The sequence below is a fragment of the Oryx dammah genome, unplaced genomic scaffold, assembly GCF_014754425.2.
Source record: "Oryx dammah isolate SB20612 unplaced genomic scaffold, SCBI_Odam_1.1 HiC_scaffold_25, whole genome shotgun sequence".
NCBI lineage: Eukaryota > Metazoa > Chordata > Mammalia > Artiodactyla > Bovidae > Oryx > Oryx dammah.
In genome coordinates, this window is record NW_024070209.1 from 98,794,649 (window position 1) to 98,808,726 (window position 14,078).

At 52.5% G+C, this 14,078-nt stretch overlaps 1 protein-coding gene and 1 non-coding gene across 2 annotated transcripts; one reads left to right on the forward strand and one right to left on the reverse strand.

Moving 5' to 3' along the window:
• Window positions 1-4,103: 4,103 nt before the first annotated feature.
• Window positions 4,104-10,652, reverse strand: CUNH9orf50 (chromosome unknown C9orf50 homolog). The gene is made up of 7 exons (XM_040225727.1): window positions 10,133-10,652; window positions 9,732-9,825; window positions 9,523-9,636; window positions 6,822-6,982; window positions 4,955-5,120; window positions 4,645-4,801; window positions 4,104-4,328 (listed from the first exon to the last, which is right to left on the reverse strand). Exons 1-7 carry the CDS (start codon window positions 10,650-10,652, stop codon window positions 4,224-4,226), a joined length of 1,317 nt encoding a protein of 438 aa, XP_040081661.1. The 3' UTR covers window positions 4,104-4,223.
• A 3,295-nt stretch (window positions 10,653-13,947) lies between these two features.
• Window positions 13,948-14,020, forward strand: TRNAG-CCC. Its single transcript has one exon. It is a non-coding gene; the product is annotated as a tRNA-Gly (tRNA).
• The last annotated feature ends 58 nt before the right edge of the window (window positions 14,021-14,078 follow it).

Consider the following 14,078-nt stretch of genomic DNA (forward strand, 5'->3'; position numbering starts at 1 on the left):
TGCAGCCGGTGGCCTCCTGGGGGGGCGGGTCCGCGGCGACTCTGCCGGGGGTACATACTGAGGCTCGGAGCCAGTGAGCTTGGCCTGCGCAAAGGCCAAGAGGAGGAGGTGTAGTAGAAGCAAGCCTCCTTTTGGAGTCGCAGGCTCTCCAGGAAACAGAACCACTGCTGGCGGAGTGGGAGGGCGTGCAAGTCAGGGAGTGGGGATGGGAGAGGTTAAGTCATCCCAGGGACTGCAATCCTCCTGCGGTCCCATCTCCCTCAGGGTTTGTAGATCCGTGACTTGAGAGTCCCTTAGTCTGCAAGGAGATCCAGCCAGTCCATTCTAAAGGAAACCAGTCCTGGGTGTTCATTGGAAGGACTGATGCTGAAGCTGAAACTCCAATACTTTGGCCACCTTATGCGAAGAACTGATTCACTGGCAAAGACCCTGATGCTGGGAAAGATTGAAGGCAGAAGAAGGGGATGACAGAGGATGAGATGGTTGGATGGCATCACCAACTCAATGGACATGAGTCTAAGTAAACTCCGGGAGTTGGTGGTGGACAGGGAGGCCTGGCGTGCTGCAGTCCATGGGGTCGCAAAGAGTCAGACAGGACTGAGTGAATGAACTGAACTGAACTGAACTGACCCCTTTGTGGAGGCAAAGCCTGTTCAAAACAGCACCCTCAACTTCTATTACCATATGTAAAATAGATAGCCAAGGGGGAATTTGCTGTCAGGCTCAGGAAACTCAAAACAGGGGCTCTCTGTCAACCTAGAGGGGTAGGATGGGGAGGGAGGTGGGAGGGAGGTTCAAAAGGGAGGGGATATATGTATACCTATGGCTGATTCATGTTGAGGTTTGACAGAAAACAGCAAAATTCTATAAAGCAATTCTCCTTCAATTAATAAAAAAAAGAAAGAAAACAGCGCCCTCCTCCATCCACAACCCATCCTGGTCCCACGAACCCCGCGGCCGGTCCAGCCCACATCCCATCCCTTCCCCCTCAGCAGCGCAGCCACTGGGTGTGGATTCCGAGGCTGTTTCCTCGGTGGCCAGGAGGTGGCGAAAGAGACCTCGACGCCGGCCTTGGCAAAGGATTGGAGCCACAGCGCGGCTTCAAGAAGGGGAGGGGCTGAACTCTGCCCAGTGGCGGGCATGCAGGTGTGTGGCAGGGTCAAACCTGGCACACAGGCAGAAGGGGGTGGCGCTGATGGGTCAGTGCAGGGTCAGGAGGACTCCAGGCGGTTCCTGCCACCTTGTCCTTCACCACCTCCTGATGTGACTCCAAACTCCCAGTACCACCCCCAGCCCCAACTAGGAGAGAAACATCTGGCCCCTGCCCACCCAGATGCTTGCGCTCCAGGGACCAGATAGTGAAAACCTGGCCTGGGGAAGGCTCCCTTCCGCCACAGTCTGGACGCCCTTCCCCTACCAGGGAGTCCCACAAGCAGCCTCTCTCCGTTCAGTCTCCAACTCTGCGACCCCACGGACCGCAGCACACCAGGCTTCCCTGGTCATCACCAACTCTCCGAGCTTGCTCAAACTCATGTCCATCAAGTCGTTGATGGACCATTTCATCCAACCATCTCATCCTCTGTTGTTCCCTTCTCCTGCCTTCAATCTTGCCCAGCATCATGGTCTTTTCCAATGAGTCAGTTCTTTGCCTTAGGTGGCCAAAGTATTGGAGCTTCAGCATCAGTCCTTCCAATGAATATTCAAGACTGATTTCCTTTAGGATTGACTGGTTTGATCTCCTTGCAGTCCAAGGGACTCTCAAGAGTCTCCCCACAGTTTAAAAGTATCAATTCTTTGGCGCTCAGCTTTCTTTATGATCCAACTGACTACTGGAAAAACCGCAGCTTTGACTATATAGACCTTTGTCAGTAAAGTAATGTCTCTGCTTTTTAATATGCGTCTAGGTTTGTCATAGCTTTTCTTCCAAGGAGCAAGCGTCTTTTAACTTCATGGCTGCAGTCACCATCAGGAAAATAAAATCTCTCACTGTTTCTATTATTTTCCCATCTATTTGTCATGAAATGATGGGACTGGATGCCATGATCTTAGTTTTTTTGAATGTTGAGTTTTAAGGCAGTTTTTTTCACTCTCCTCCTTCACTTTCATCAAGAGGCTCTTTAGTTCCTCTTCACTTTCTGCCGGCAGTGCTTAGCAACCCCCTTATCCCGAAGCTGGAGAAGGAAATGGCAACCCACTCTAGTATTCTTGCCTGGAAAATTCCATGGACTGAGGAGCCTGGTGGGCTACAGTCCATGGGATCGCAAAGAGTCGGACAAAACTGAGCAACTTCAATTCACTTCACTTTCTGCCATAAGGGTAGTGTCATCTGCATATCTGAGGTTATTGATATTTCTCCCGGCAATCTTTGATTCCAGCTTGTGTTTCATCCAGCCCAGCATTTCACATGATGTACTCTGCATATAAGTTACATAAGTAGGGTGACAATATACAGCATTCACATACTCCCTTCCCAATTTTGAACAGTTTAAACTATTGCTTCTTGATCTGCATACAGATTCCCCAGGTGGCAGTTAAAGAGGTGTGGTATTCCCATCTCTTTAAGAATTTTCCCCCGTTTGTTGTGATTCACACAGTCAAAGGCTTTAGTGTAGTTGATGAAGCAGATGTTTTTCTGGAATTCTCTTGCTTTTTCTATGATCCAACGGATGTTGGCACTTTGATTACTGGTTCCTCTGCCTTTTCTAAATCCAACTTGAACATCTAAAAGTTCTTGGTTAATGTACTTTTGAAGCCTGGCTTGCAGAATTTTGAGCATTACTTTACTAGCGTGTGAGACAAGTGCAATTGTGCGGTAGTTTGAGCATTCTTTTGCATTGCCTTTCTTTGGGATTGAAATGAAAACTGACCTTTTCCAGTCCTGTGGCCACTGCTGAGTTGTCCAAGTTTGCTGGCATATTGAGTGCAGCACTTCCATAGCATCATCCTTTAGGATTTGAAATAGCTCAGCTGGAATTCCATCGCCTCCACTAGCCTTGTTCATAGTGATGCTTCCTAAAGCCCATTTGACTTAGCATTCCAGGATGTCTGGCTCTAGGTGAGTGATCGCACCATCGTGGTCATCTAGGTCATTAAGATCTTTTTTGTATAGTTCTTCTGTGTATTCTTACCACCTCTTCTTAATATCTTCTGCTTCAGTTAGGTCCATATCATTTCTGTCCTTTATTGTGCCCATCTTTGCATGAAATGTTCCCTTGGTATCTCTCATTTTCTTAAAGAGATCTCTAGTCTTTCCCATTCTATTGTTTTCCTCTATTTCTTTGCATTGATCGTTTAGGAAGGCTTTGTTATCTCTCCTTGCTATTCTTTGGAACTCTGCATTCAGATGGGTATATCTTTCCATTTCTCCTTTGTCTTTTGCTTCTCTTCTTTTCTCAGCTATTTGTAAGGTCTCCTCAGACAACCATTTTGCCTTTTTGCATTTCTTTTTCTTGGGCATGGTTTTGATCACAGTCTCCTGTACAATGTTACAAACTGCCATCCACAGTTCTTCAGATCATCTATCCATCCGATCTAATCCTTTGAATCTATTTATTACTTCCACTGCATAATTGTAAGGGATTTGATTTAGGTCATACCTGAATGGTCTAGTGGTTTTCCTTACTTTCTTCAATTTAGGTCTGAATTTTGCAATAAGGAGTTCATGATCTGAGCCACAATCAGCTTCTGGTCTTGTTTTTGCTGACTAAATAGAGCTTCTGTATCTTCAACTGCAAAGAATATAATCAGTCTGATTTCGGTATTGACCATCTGGTGATGTTCATGTGTAGAGTCGTCTCTTGTGTTGTTGAAGAGGGTCCTCTTCCAACAACAAGCAGGCTTTGGTTCCAGTCAAAGATGGAGGCGGGGGGGGGGGGGCGGTTCAGAGCAGGTGCCTGTTTCAGGTGTGGGCTGATCTAGGCTGACAGAGGCTTGGTCCCAGGTTTGAGGTATAAGGCAGGGTCTCCCACCTCCCAGAATGGTTCACTTGGAACAAGCCTAACCCCTAAAGATGCCTCACTTCCTCATCTTCTGTGACCCTATCCCTTCCGTACCGCTGATCCAGGACCCCTGAAGACTAGCAACCAGGCACCTGGAGAGGTTTGCAGGGTGAGACCCGGCAGCAGATACCAGCCACCTGGGATGTGCTTTTATTTGTGGGTCAGGGAAGGCCTCATTTCAACCCTCACCCATGTCCACGGCTGGGCTTGGACACCAGTGACCATTCACCTCTGGGTGCGATGAGATGCTGAAGGCAGGAGGAGCTGGTACCCCTTAGGGCGGCCTCGTTTTAGGACTGTGTGCAGCACCAAGCTGGGCAGGAAGGACTCCTAGAGAGAGAAGGAGGGCCATTTTCAGGGGCCTCTGGGCAGGAGATGGGGTTTCCTGGGCCCAGGGAGTTCTACACTGCAGCCCGAGGGGGCAGACATCGCTGTCAGCCCCATTTTACAGATGCAGAAACTGACATAAAAAAGCCCCCACCTATAGCAGGGTAGGAACTGGAATCTGACCCCAGGCGGTCCAGCCTGAAAGCCCAAGCCTTAGGCAAGCACATACAGAGGCTTTACCCAGAGACCAAGCCACCCCACTGGGCACCCTCCCACCAGGCAGGGCGCTCCAGGCGGCTGGCCACCAGCAAGTGCTCACCAGCTTCTGGCTCCAGGAACAGGGCGATTTGCCCACCTGCTCCAGGATGGTTTTGAGGTCCCCCCGCTGCCTCTGGGCGGTGGCCCTGGGGATGAAGGGCAGGCTGCTGTTCATGGAAGTGTCCTCAGGGAGGTGGCCTTTCGGCTCCAGGGTGGACCTGAGGGGGACAGGCGCCCATGAGCTGCATGGACCCTGAGTCCCAGGTCCACACGTCACTGGCAGGACCCTCCAGGGCCCAGACCACCGCTGGACAGGGTGGTTTACAGGGGGAGGAGGCGTGTGAATCCCATCCCCTTCCACAAAGCCTCACAGGCCAGGGAAGTCCCAGCTGAAGGGGCTGGCCGCGGTCTCCTCCTTGGCCCTCGGGTACAGGGCTTTGGGCAAGCTCTCCAGCCATCTCCCGACACTGCCGAACACCCAATCCGATGCTGTCGACTGGGAGTTGGCTGTCCTGTTCTCGAAGATGCCCTGCTGGGCTGAAGGAGAGGGGGCATGGGTGAGATCTCTTCCCTGGGCGGGGCCCCCTGTACCCCACCCTCCCCCCTCTTCCCTGTGACAGGCAGAGCCCTGTCTCCATGGCAACCCAAGGCTCCCCAGCACCTTCTGGCTGCCTCCAGAGAAGGCTCTGGTTTTAAAACTATCCTGCATGACTGTTTTTGCCTTTCTTATCCAAGCTCTGCACTGGCCCCCATCCTCTCCCCACACACCCACTCCTGCTCCAGCCCCAAACAGGCCCCCTTTTCCCATCATGGGAAGCCCAGTGGCCCCACCAGGGAATCCAAGCAATGATGCTGAGAATCCTACAGGGTTAGAGTCTTTCCTGCCCAACAGCTGCCCCTCTGGCTGGTCAGGAAGCCTGAAATCCCCGCTCTGGTGCCCTGAGGGGATGGCCACAGCCCGTGCCCAGCAACTGCCCAGGAAGTGTCTCCCGTGCCAGCCAGCTGCCAGTCTCAAGAAACTTTCTCCAGCCTCCTCCCCACCCTTCCCTTTGCTGGGATTCCCAGAAGTGGCTGGGGTGGATGCTGACTTCTCAGCTGCTTGTCATCTGCTCTTGGAGCCTTGGCTTCCCCCATCAAACAAAACTGGGCAAAATTTCAGCTTCCACCTCCAACTTCCTGTGATCCTGAGGGGGCTGGGTCAGGCTCCTCCTGAATTGGCCAAGGTCCTGGATTTTGAGGACTTTACCCCCAGTGAGGGCAGGAGAAGAAGGGGGCAACAGAGGATGAGGTGGTTGGATGGCATCATTGACTCAATGGACATGAATGTGAACAAGCTCTGGGAGTTGATGAAGGACAGGGAAGCCTGGTGTGCTGCAGTCCATGGGGTCACAAAGAGTTGGACATGACTGAGCAACTGAAAAATAAAAATCCCCAGCAAGGCTTTGGAGCAGCTGTTCTCCGAAAGTGCACACAGTCGATGCTTAATAAATAGATGAGGCTGTTGGATTACTGGATCCTGAGAAGAGAAAGGGCCAGGCAGATGGGGAAAGGGGGCCTTGGGAAGGGTTCATGCTAGAGTGAGGATGTACATTCTTCCTGTTTGCCTCTTGTGACACCCACTTCAGGAAACAATGGAAACTGCCAGCACCAATACGCCCACATCCATCACCCAAGGAACCGAGAGCACAGCTCCCCCCGGGAACCTGGGACTGATGGTCGGTTCCGAGCTTCCTTGCTGGACCAGGCAGTGCCAGCCTCCCACAGAGGTGTGATCCTCTAGAACTTTCTGGACACCTCCCCAGCCAGGCCCCTGAGGTCTGCCTTCATGGGTCGGGGAAAAGCTTTGGGTGTCTCAGTTCCCACCTTCTCCAGCCCCTGGAGTCCAGATGCGGGGTCTGCAGGCTGTGGGTGCCGGTTCCAAGGTGGGCAGAGGATACAGCATGTGGGAACCCTTGGTAGTGAGCAGTCCTTCCGTGGTGGCCATGCCTGGGCAGACCCTGTTCTCTGGGCCCAGCTGCTCCCTGGCACCATCTGCCTTGAGCCACCTCTGCTGGACCTCAGACCCTCTACACGGTTCTTGAAGGTCACCCTAAGAGCTTCTGGAAAGGTCAGTTCAGGGGCCTCCTCTGCGGGGTCAGTGGCCTCTTGGCCTTTGCAATACCTGGGCCCAGCCTCTGCTGGCCAGGCTTCAGGCTGGAACTTTCTGGAGTCCCGGGGCTCCCCCTCCTGTCTGCTCACCGGCACAGCTGCGTTCCCAGTAACGGAGCGCTGTGTCCCTCAGCGTCTCGTCAGCGAATCGCACTCGGAAAGGGCAACATCTCCTGCGGTGCCCTGAGCCTTCCCCCAAGGAGTTGTGGGTGAGCACAGCCTTGAGCTTCGGGGCCTGTGTAGCCTGGGGCCTGGTGAGAGAGATGAGAGGGGTTCAGCCATCAGCCTCTACCCCACCCCGGCAACACACACGTCCACCAGAGCACTCTGGGATCCTGACCATCAGAGCAGGTCTCTCCTGAACACTTTCTGACCCGCAAAGCAATGGATCAAGCACGTAACAGGCATCAGCCCACCAAACCCGTACCACCCTGTGAAACACGATTATTAGTCCCATTTTACCGATGAGGAAACTGAGGCACAGAGGTTTTTTGATTTTTTTTTTTTTTTGCAACTTGTCCAAGATCACACAGCTGGTTAGGGGTGGGACTGGGCTATGAATCCTGGTTCCAGACCGGGTATTCTTGTATATCAAGCAATTCAGCAGAGAGAAGAAGGATATGAACTCAGGAGTTGGGCGGTCCCTGGGTTTCAATTCTAACTCTTGGAGCCTCAGTTTCTTTGTCTGTAAAATGGGATCATCGTGCCCACAGTACAGGGCTGGGAAGACGTGAAAAAGACTGCAAAGCACCCCACCCCCCCACCCCTAGGGTCTGCAGGGCCAAGAGTAAACATCTCTGAGAACTGTTCCTCATAGTCATCAATTTCAACTAGGAACCATCCCAGTCCTGTGACACTGGGCAGACCACCAGCAGATCTCCCCTTTAAATTATGTACTGTGTATTGTGGGCAGGATAACAACATCCTTATAACAGTTTGCATGAGTGCGTGCTAAGTCTCTTCAGTCGTGTCAGACTCTTTTGCGACCCTATGAACTATAGTCTGCCAGGCTCCTCTGTCCATGGGATTCTCCAGGCAAGAATACTGGAGTGGGTTGCTGTGCCCTCCTCCAGGGGATCTTCCCAACTGGCAGGCGGGTTCTTTACCACTAGCGCCGCCTGGGAAGCCCTGTAAGAGTCTGAGTGCACGCTAAGTTGCTTCAGTCGTGTCCGACTCTTTGTGACCCTATGAACTGTAGCCTGCCAGGCTCCTCTGTCCATGGGATTCTCCAGGCAAGAATACTAGAGTGGGTTGCTGTGCCCTACTCCAGGGGATCTTCCTGACCCAGGGATCAAACTTGCATCTTTTTTGTCTAACCTGCATTGATAGGTGGCTTCTTTACACTAACATCGCCCCTAGAAGTGCGCTAAGAGTTTGTAGAGTATCAGATAAAATGTGAGGCGTCTAGTTTGGAGCCTGGCCAGGGGCCTGGGCTCAGTAAAGGGGATCTGTGATTATTACATTTATTGTTATTCATTTCAGCCTCCAGAGCAAGGCTGCAGGATGGTGTGCTCGATCCACTGAGGGCTGTTTTTCAGAAATGCCATGTTCGATCTTAAGTACATGCCTAGGGATATACCTGTCTCCATTTATCTGACCACATCTTTATGTCCATGTGGACACAGAGAGGACACTTTTCATGAGTCCCTTAAAGAGTCAGTCTCTGTCCATGGAATTCTCCAGGCAAGAATACTGGAGTGGGTTGCCATTTCCTTCTCCATTGACTTCCTCCCTAGGTCTTCCCTGGTGGCTCAGAGGTTAAAGCATCTGCCTGCAATGGAGGAGACCCGGGTTCATTCCCTGGGTCGGGAAAATCCCCTGGAGAAGGAAATGGCAACCCACTCCAGTATTCTTGCCTGGAGAATCCCATGGACGGAGGAGCCTGGTGGGCTACAGTCCACGGGGTCGCAAAGAGACACGACTGAGCGACTTCACTTTCTCCACTGACATTTAGTAAAAGTGAAACAAAGGTAGAGAAAGAGATGGATGAATGAATGGCAGGGTGGGTGAGAGAATGGCGAGGTGGGTGGGTGGGTGGAGGGACTGATGGATAATTAGTGAAAAGGTCTTTTTTATTTGGCACACCACTCGGCTTGCAGGACCTTAGTTCCCCAACCAGAGGTAGAATCCAGGCCACAGAAGTGAAAGCATTGAGTCCTAACCACTGGACTGCCAGGGAATTCCCCAAAAGGTCTTAGTATAAGGTTTGGATCTCAGGAGGATAGGTGGATGTATGGATACATGGGTGGATGAATGATTATGCAGGTGGGTATGTAGACTGGCTTCATGATTAGATTAGCGATGGATAGTATCCTGGATTTACAAGTGGATGGAAGGATTGGTGGATGATCAATCACTGAATTCATGAATAGGTGGATAGAATTGTGGGAGTTTGTGAATAGCTGGCTGGCTGGCTGGAGAGGTGGATTAATGAACCAACAGGAGACCTGATTCATGAGTGGATGGATGGATGGAGAGATTCATGAATAGATTGTAAAGGACCTGGTTCACAGATGTATGCAATGGTGGATGGGTGAATAGGAGAATGAATATATGAATGGATTCATCAGTGAGTTATGAATGTGTGGGTGAAAGACCTGATTAATAAATGGGTGGATGGATTCATAGATGTTGATGGATGATCCTTAAACAGGTGGGGAGAAGACTTGATTCATGGATGGACATATAGATGGATGAACAGGTGGACAGATGGATAAATTCTGGAAAGACAGAAGAAGCAAAGAAATGTTCTTTCTCCCCACCCCCCTACCCCCGTCCTCCCACAACTCACTGATTGGCCTTGACCGTGGTGAACTGCGGGTAATCTCTACTCAAGGGCCCCAGGGCAGGGATCTGATGAAGCAAAATCTTCTTAAGGCTATTCTTGAGGTAGGATGATTGGCCCCTTGAAAACAAATAGGCCACACCTGATATGAGGGTCCTGCGTGGTCAGAGCGTTGATGACAAACCTGTCCCCACGAAGAGGTCACTGACGCTTACCCAAGGTCTGGGAGGAAGTGGGAGCTGGAGCACCGCGGAGGACTTCTGTTGAACTCTGACGCAGTATGCCTTTGATGTTGAGATGCTGAGGGTGCTGGGGTTGGGGGGGTTGTGGGCAGGATGAAGTAGAAAGAGTTATGAGCCTTCGCTTGGGGACAGTCTTTATTAGGGTCTTCCTGGTTGCATGGCCTTGGGCCTCAGTTTATTCATCTGTACAATGGCAGGGCCGCCCTCAAGCAGTGGTTGTCAGAATTCTGCCAGCCCTACTTCACTAATAGAAGCATCCTTCTATGCCAGGTGGTGTGACCCCTACCCCGACCACCCCACTCCAACCACCCCCACCACCGGAAATGACGCAGCCCGCCTTGCCCCGCCCCCTGGGGGAGGCGTAGGGGCCTCACTCGGTGGGAGAAGCCGTTCCGCAGACTCAACCCGTAACTGTCGCAGGAACTGCCGGGACCGGCCCGGGAGAACTTCTCCTAGGAGGGAACCCAAGGAATCGGAGGTCTCCTTGGCCGAGCCCCTGCGAGGGTCCTTGCGCTGTCCGAGCTCGGGGCATGCGGGCGCCGATTCGGGGGGCTCGCCGGCCAAGAGCAGGGGCGGCAGCAGCAGCGACCTCAGCCCTGTCCGGCTCCTCGCCGGCCGCTGGGCCACGGTGGGCAGGACCGGCAGGCGGGACCGGGAGCGCCTGAAGCCCAGCCCGGGATCGGAGTGCAAGGACTCACACGCGGGGGCCTGCCACCACTCGGCGCCGCTCTCAGAGGCCCTCGAGACCCCGGAGACCCCCGCGCCCGAGGCTGCTCGGAGCTCGGGCCTCAGCAGCCTGGGCAGCAGCGGGTCTCTGCGCCGGCGATCGCCACCGCCGGGGAGCCACTCGGGCGCCACCTGCTGGGCCCAGAAGCTGGGGCGACGCCGGGGCATGTCTGGCCCTGCGCTCAGCTCAGGGCATCCTCACCCCAGTGGGGGGCGGAGGGCGGGTGCAGTGGGAAGTGCACAGTAGGGCGTAGACCAGCCCACCCCCCAGGCCATAGCGCCCAGAGCGCGGCAGTGTGGTTCGGGGGGTTCCACCACTGGCCCGCCAGACAGTAAAAGTGGCTTCAGGCTAGAGCGCCCCGATCCTGTTTCCTCACCTGAAGAAACGGTGACGGTGAGAGTACCCACATTCTCAAGTTGCTGTGACGTTAAATGAGCCAGCAGATGTAAATGGCTTAGAATAATGCCAGGCACCTTGTCCGTGCTTAACAAAGCCTAACTGCTATGATTATGTTAAAATTATTATTTAGGATTTAGTCTCAGCTCCGTTACTTACTGGGGCTTCCCTGGTGGCTCAGACAGTCAAGAATCCCCCTGCAATGGGAGAGGCCTCGGCTCATCCCTCGGCTGGGAAGATCCCCTGGAGAAGGGAATGTCTACCCACTCCAGTATTCTTGCCTGGAGAAGTCCATGGACAGAGGAGCCTGACGGGCTTTACAGTCCATGGCGTCCGTAAGGAGTTGGACAGGACTGAGCGACTTTCACTGCCATTACTTATTCGCTGTACCCTTGCGCAATCCAGCTGATTGCTCTCAGTGCCTTATCTATAGAATGAGGATAACCCAGGGCCTGCTCCTTTGTGAGAATGAAACCGTGCCATGTGGAAAGCACTTAACACCTGGAGTGTTCAACTTGCTCTACTGTTACTAGCTCTCAGGTAGAAACTGGAAAAGCTGGAACCAGCTTAAAGGGGTGGCTTGCCCTGCAGTTGCCCATTCCTGCTGGAGCCCCAGAGTCCCTTGGGTGGGAGCTTCTTGAAAATACAGATGCCCCAGATTCCGATTCACTGGGGTCAGGTCAAGACACTTATTTTTAACAAACTTCCCCTTTGGAGACAGAGCCCCAGACCCACCCCCCTCCCGCCACTGCCCCAGCTTCTGACACTGGGATCTGAGCCTGCTTCCTCCCTATCACACCCCACTCCCCAGACTGCTGTCAGCTCTGAACCGGCTTCCTGTGGTAAAGAATCCACCTGCCAAGCAGGAGACTCAGGTTCAATCCCTGGATCGGGAAGATCCCCTGGAGGAGAAAACAGCAACCCACTCCAGTATTCTTGCCAGGAGAATCCCATGGACGGAGGGGCCTGGCAGGCTGCAGTCCATGGGGTGGCAAAGAGTCAGACACGACTGCACGTGCACCCACGCACACGTGCACTGATCAGCTGTTAGTGTCACACTCACCCTAGAGGGGCTTTGAGGGGTGGGGCCAGAGACAGCCCCTTGAGTTTAGAGCCCCCTAACAGGTGGGCTGGTCCTTGGGAGAGCCCATCTTCCCGGCCTGGTCCCTCTTCTGGCCCCTCCCTGCTGCCTCCATGCCTTTCCAGAGTGATTGTGACCCACCTGGCACTCAGGGCCAAGTAGGCACTTAGGCTGGGTGCGGGGCAGAGGGCGGGGCTGTCATGCTCCGGATGTCAAGGCTGCAGTCACAAAGGGGTGTGGGGCTCCCCGCCAGACAACCAGGCCCAAGGCAGGGATGAAGGGCTGGGGGCTTCAGTTACCCGCTCTGGGCCTGGGAGGCTCAGGTGGGTCAGGTTTGGGCTGGGGTGGCTCTGGAGTTAGAACTCGGAAGTCTGGGCAGTAAGAATGCGGTGGACCTGGAAGCTGCGAGAACCAACTTTGAGCCTGCGCTCTGCTTCTGCACGCTGTGTGATGCTGGTTAAGTCTCCTTTCTCAGGGCTCCATGATAAGTTGGGCTCCATCTGTGACTCTCGGTTGGGAGGGGGCAGGGAGGAAGCTTGTATTGTAAAACTTGAGGGAGGAACAAGGGTAGTTTGGGCAGTGATTTCACTGGCCTGATAGGATTTTACAGTTTGAAAATGGAAAAAAAGATGACTTTGAATTCACATTACAAGATATCTACCTGGAGCAGGCATCCCAAACAATGTAATGGATTTCTTTTCTTCTTTTTTTTTTGTAATTATTTATTTGGCTGTGTTAGGTCTTGGTTGTGGCATGCAGGCTCTCCATTGCCTCAAGCGAGATCTCTTGTTGAGATGTACGATCTTTTGTTGTGACTTGTTGTGACCTACGGACCCTTCAGCTGGGGCACGCAGACTCATTTTTCTCCTTAGCTTGTGGGATCTTAGTTCCCCCACCAGGGATTGAACCCATGTCCCCTGCACTGCAAGGCAGATTCCTAACCCCTGGACCACCAGGGAAATCCCAATGTAATGTATTTCTGCAAAGACTCCTCAACCAGGGATGGAAGAGCATCCTTCCTTGGGAAGTTAGAATATTGAGTGAGGAGGGTGAGAAATTTTTTCTATTTATTCTACGGGTATGTGAATTTTTAGAAAATGAATGAGGAACACCAGACTACCTAGATGATTTCTAAGAAACCCTCCAGCCCATATATGCTGAAGACATTTATTGAGTATCTATTACATGCGAGGCTTGGGAATTCAGTGATGCAAGAGGCTTTGGAAGTCAGTGGCCCAGCCAGACCTGGAAAAGGCTTGGAGTCCAGATGCAGGGAAGGGACTTTGTCTTCCATGGACAGGAAAGAAAAAAAAAAAAGGTAGAGGTAGATTTTTAGGCACCCCCTGAAAGATCTAGACTCAGAGCCACACCCACAAAGATTATAGAAACTTCCTGATTGAGGCTGCCCAAGATTTATCCTCCTGCCGTAGAGGTGTGGAAAATGAAGCTTGGGAGAGGGGTCCAAGGCCAGGGAACCAAGTCTAAATTGGAGTGCCCTAGGGAGTCATGTATGGATGTGAGAGCTGGACTATAAAGAAAGCTGAAAAATAAAAGCTTAGTGCCGAAGAATTGATGCTTTTGAACTGTGGTGTTGGAGAAGACTCTTGAAAGTCCCTTGGACTGCGAGGAGATCCAACAAGCTAATCTTAAAGGAAATCAGTCCTGAATATTCATCGTGGAAAGACTGAAGCTGAAGCTGAAACTCCAATACTTTGGCCACCTGATGTGAAGAGGTGACTCATTGGAAAAGACCCTGATGCTGGGAAAGATTGAAGGCAGGAGGAGAAGCGGACAATGGAGGATGAGATGGTTGGATGGCATCACTGACTCAATGGACACGAGTTTGAGTAAACTCTGGGAGTTGGTGATGGACAGGGAGGCCCATGGGGTGGCAAAGAGTCGGACGTGACTGAACTGAACTGAACTGAAGGGATGATGCTACATAATATGGACAGATCTGGGGACTCAATAGCAGGTCGGGGACTTCCCTGGTGGCCCAGTGGCTAAAACTCTGTACTCCCAATGCAGGGGGCCCAGGTTCAATCCCTGGTCAGGGAACTAGATCCCAAATGCAACAACTAAGAGCCCACATGCTGCAACTAAGACCCAGCTCAGC

Coding starts and splice junctions, on each gene's coding strand:
- CUNH9orf50 (XM_040225727.1), bottom strand. CDS start 10,652: ATGCCCCGGCGTCGCCCCAGCTTCTGGGCCCAGCAGGTGGCGCCCGAG. Junction 6,983..9,522: donor ACCACGGTCAAGGCCAATCA/GTGAGTTGTGGG, acceptor CTCTCTCACCAG/GCCCCAGGCTACACAGGCCC. Junction 5,121..6,821: donor CTGGGAACGCAGCTGTGCCG/GTGAGCAGACAG, acceptor CCTCTCCTTCAG/CCCAGCAGGGCATCTTCGAG.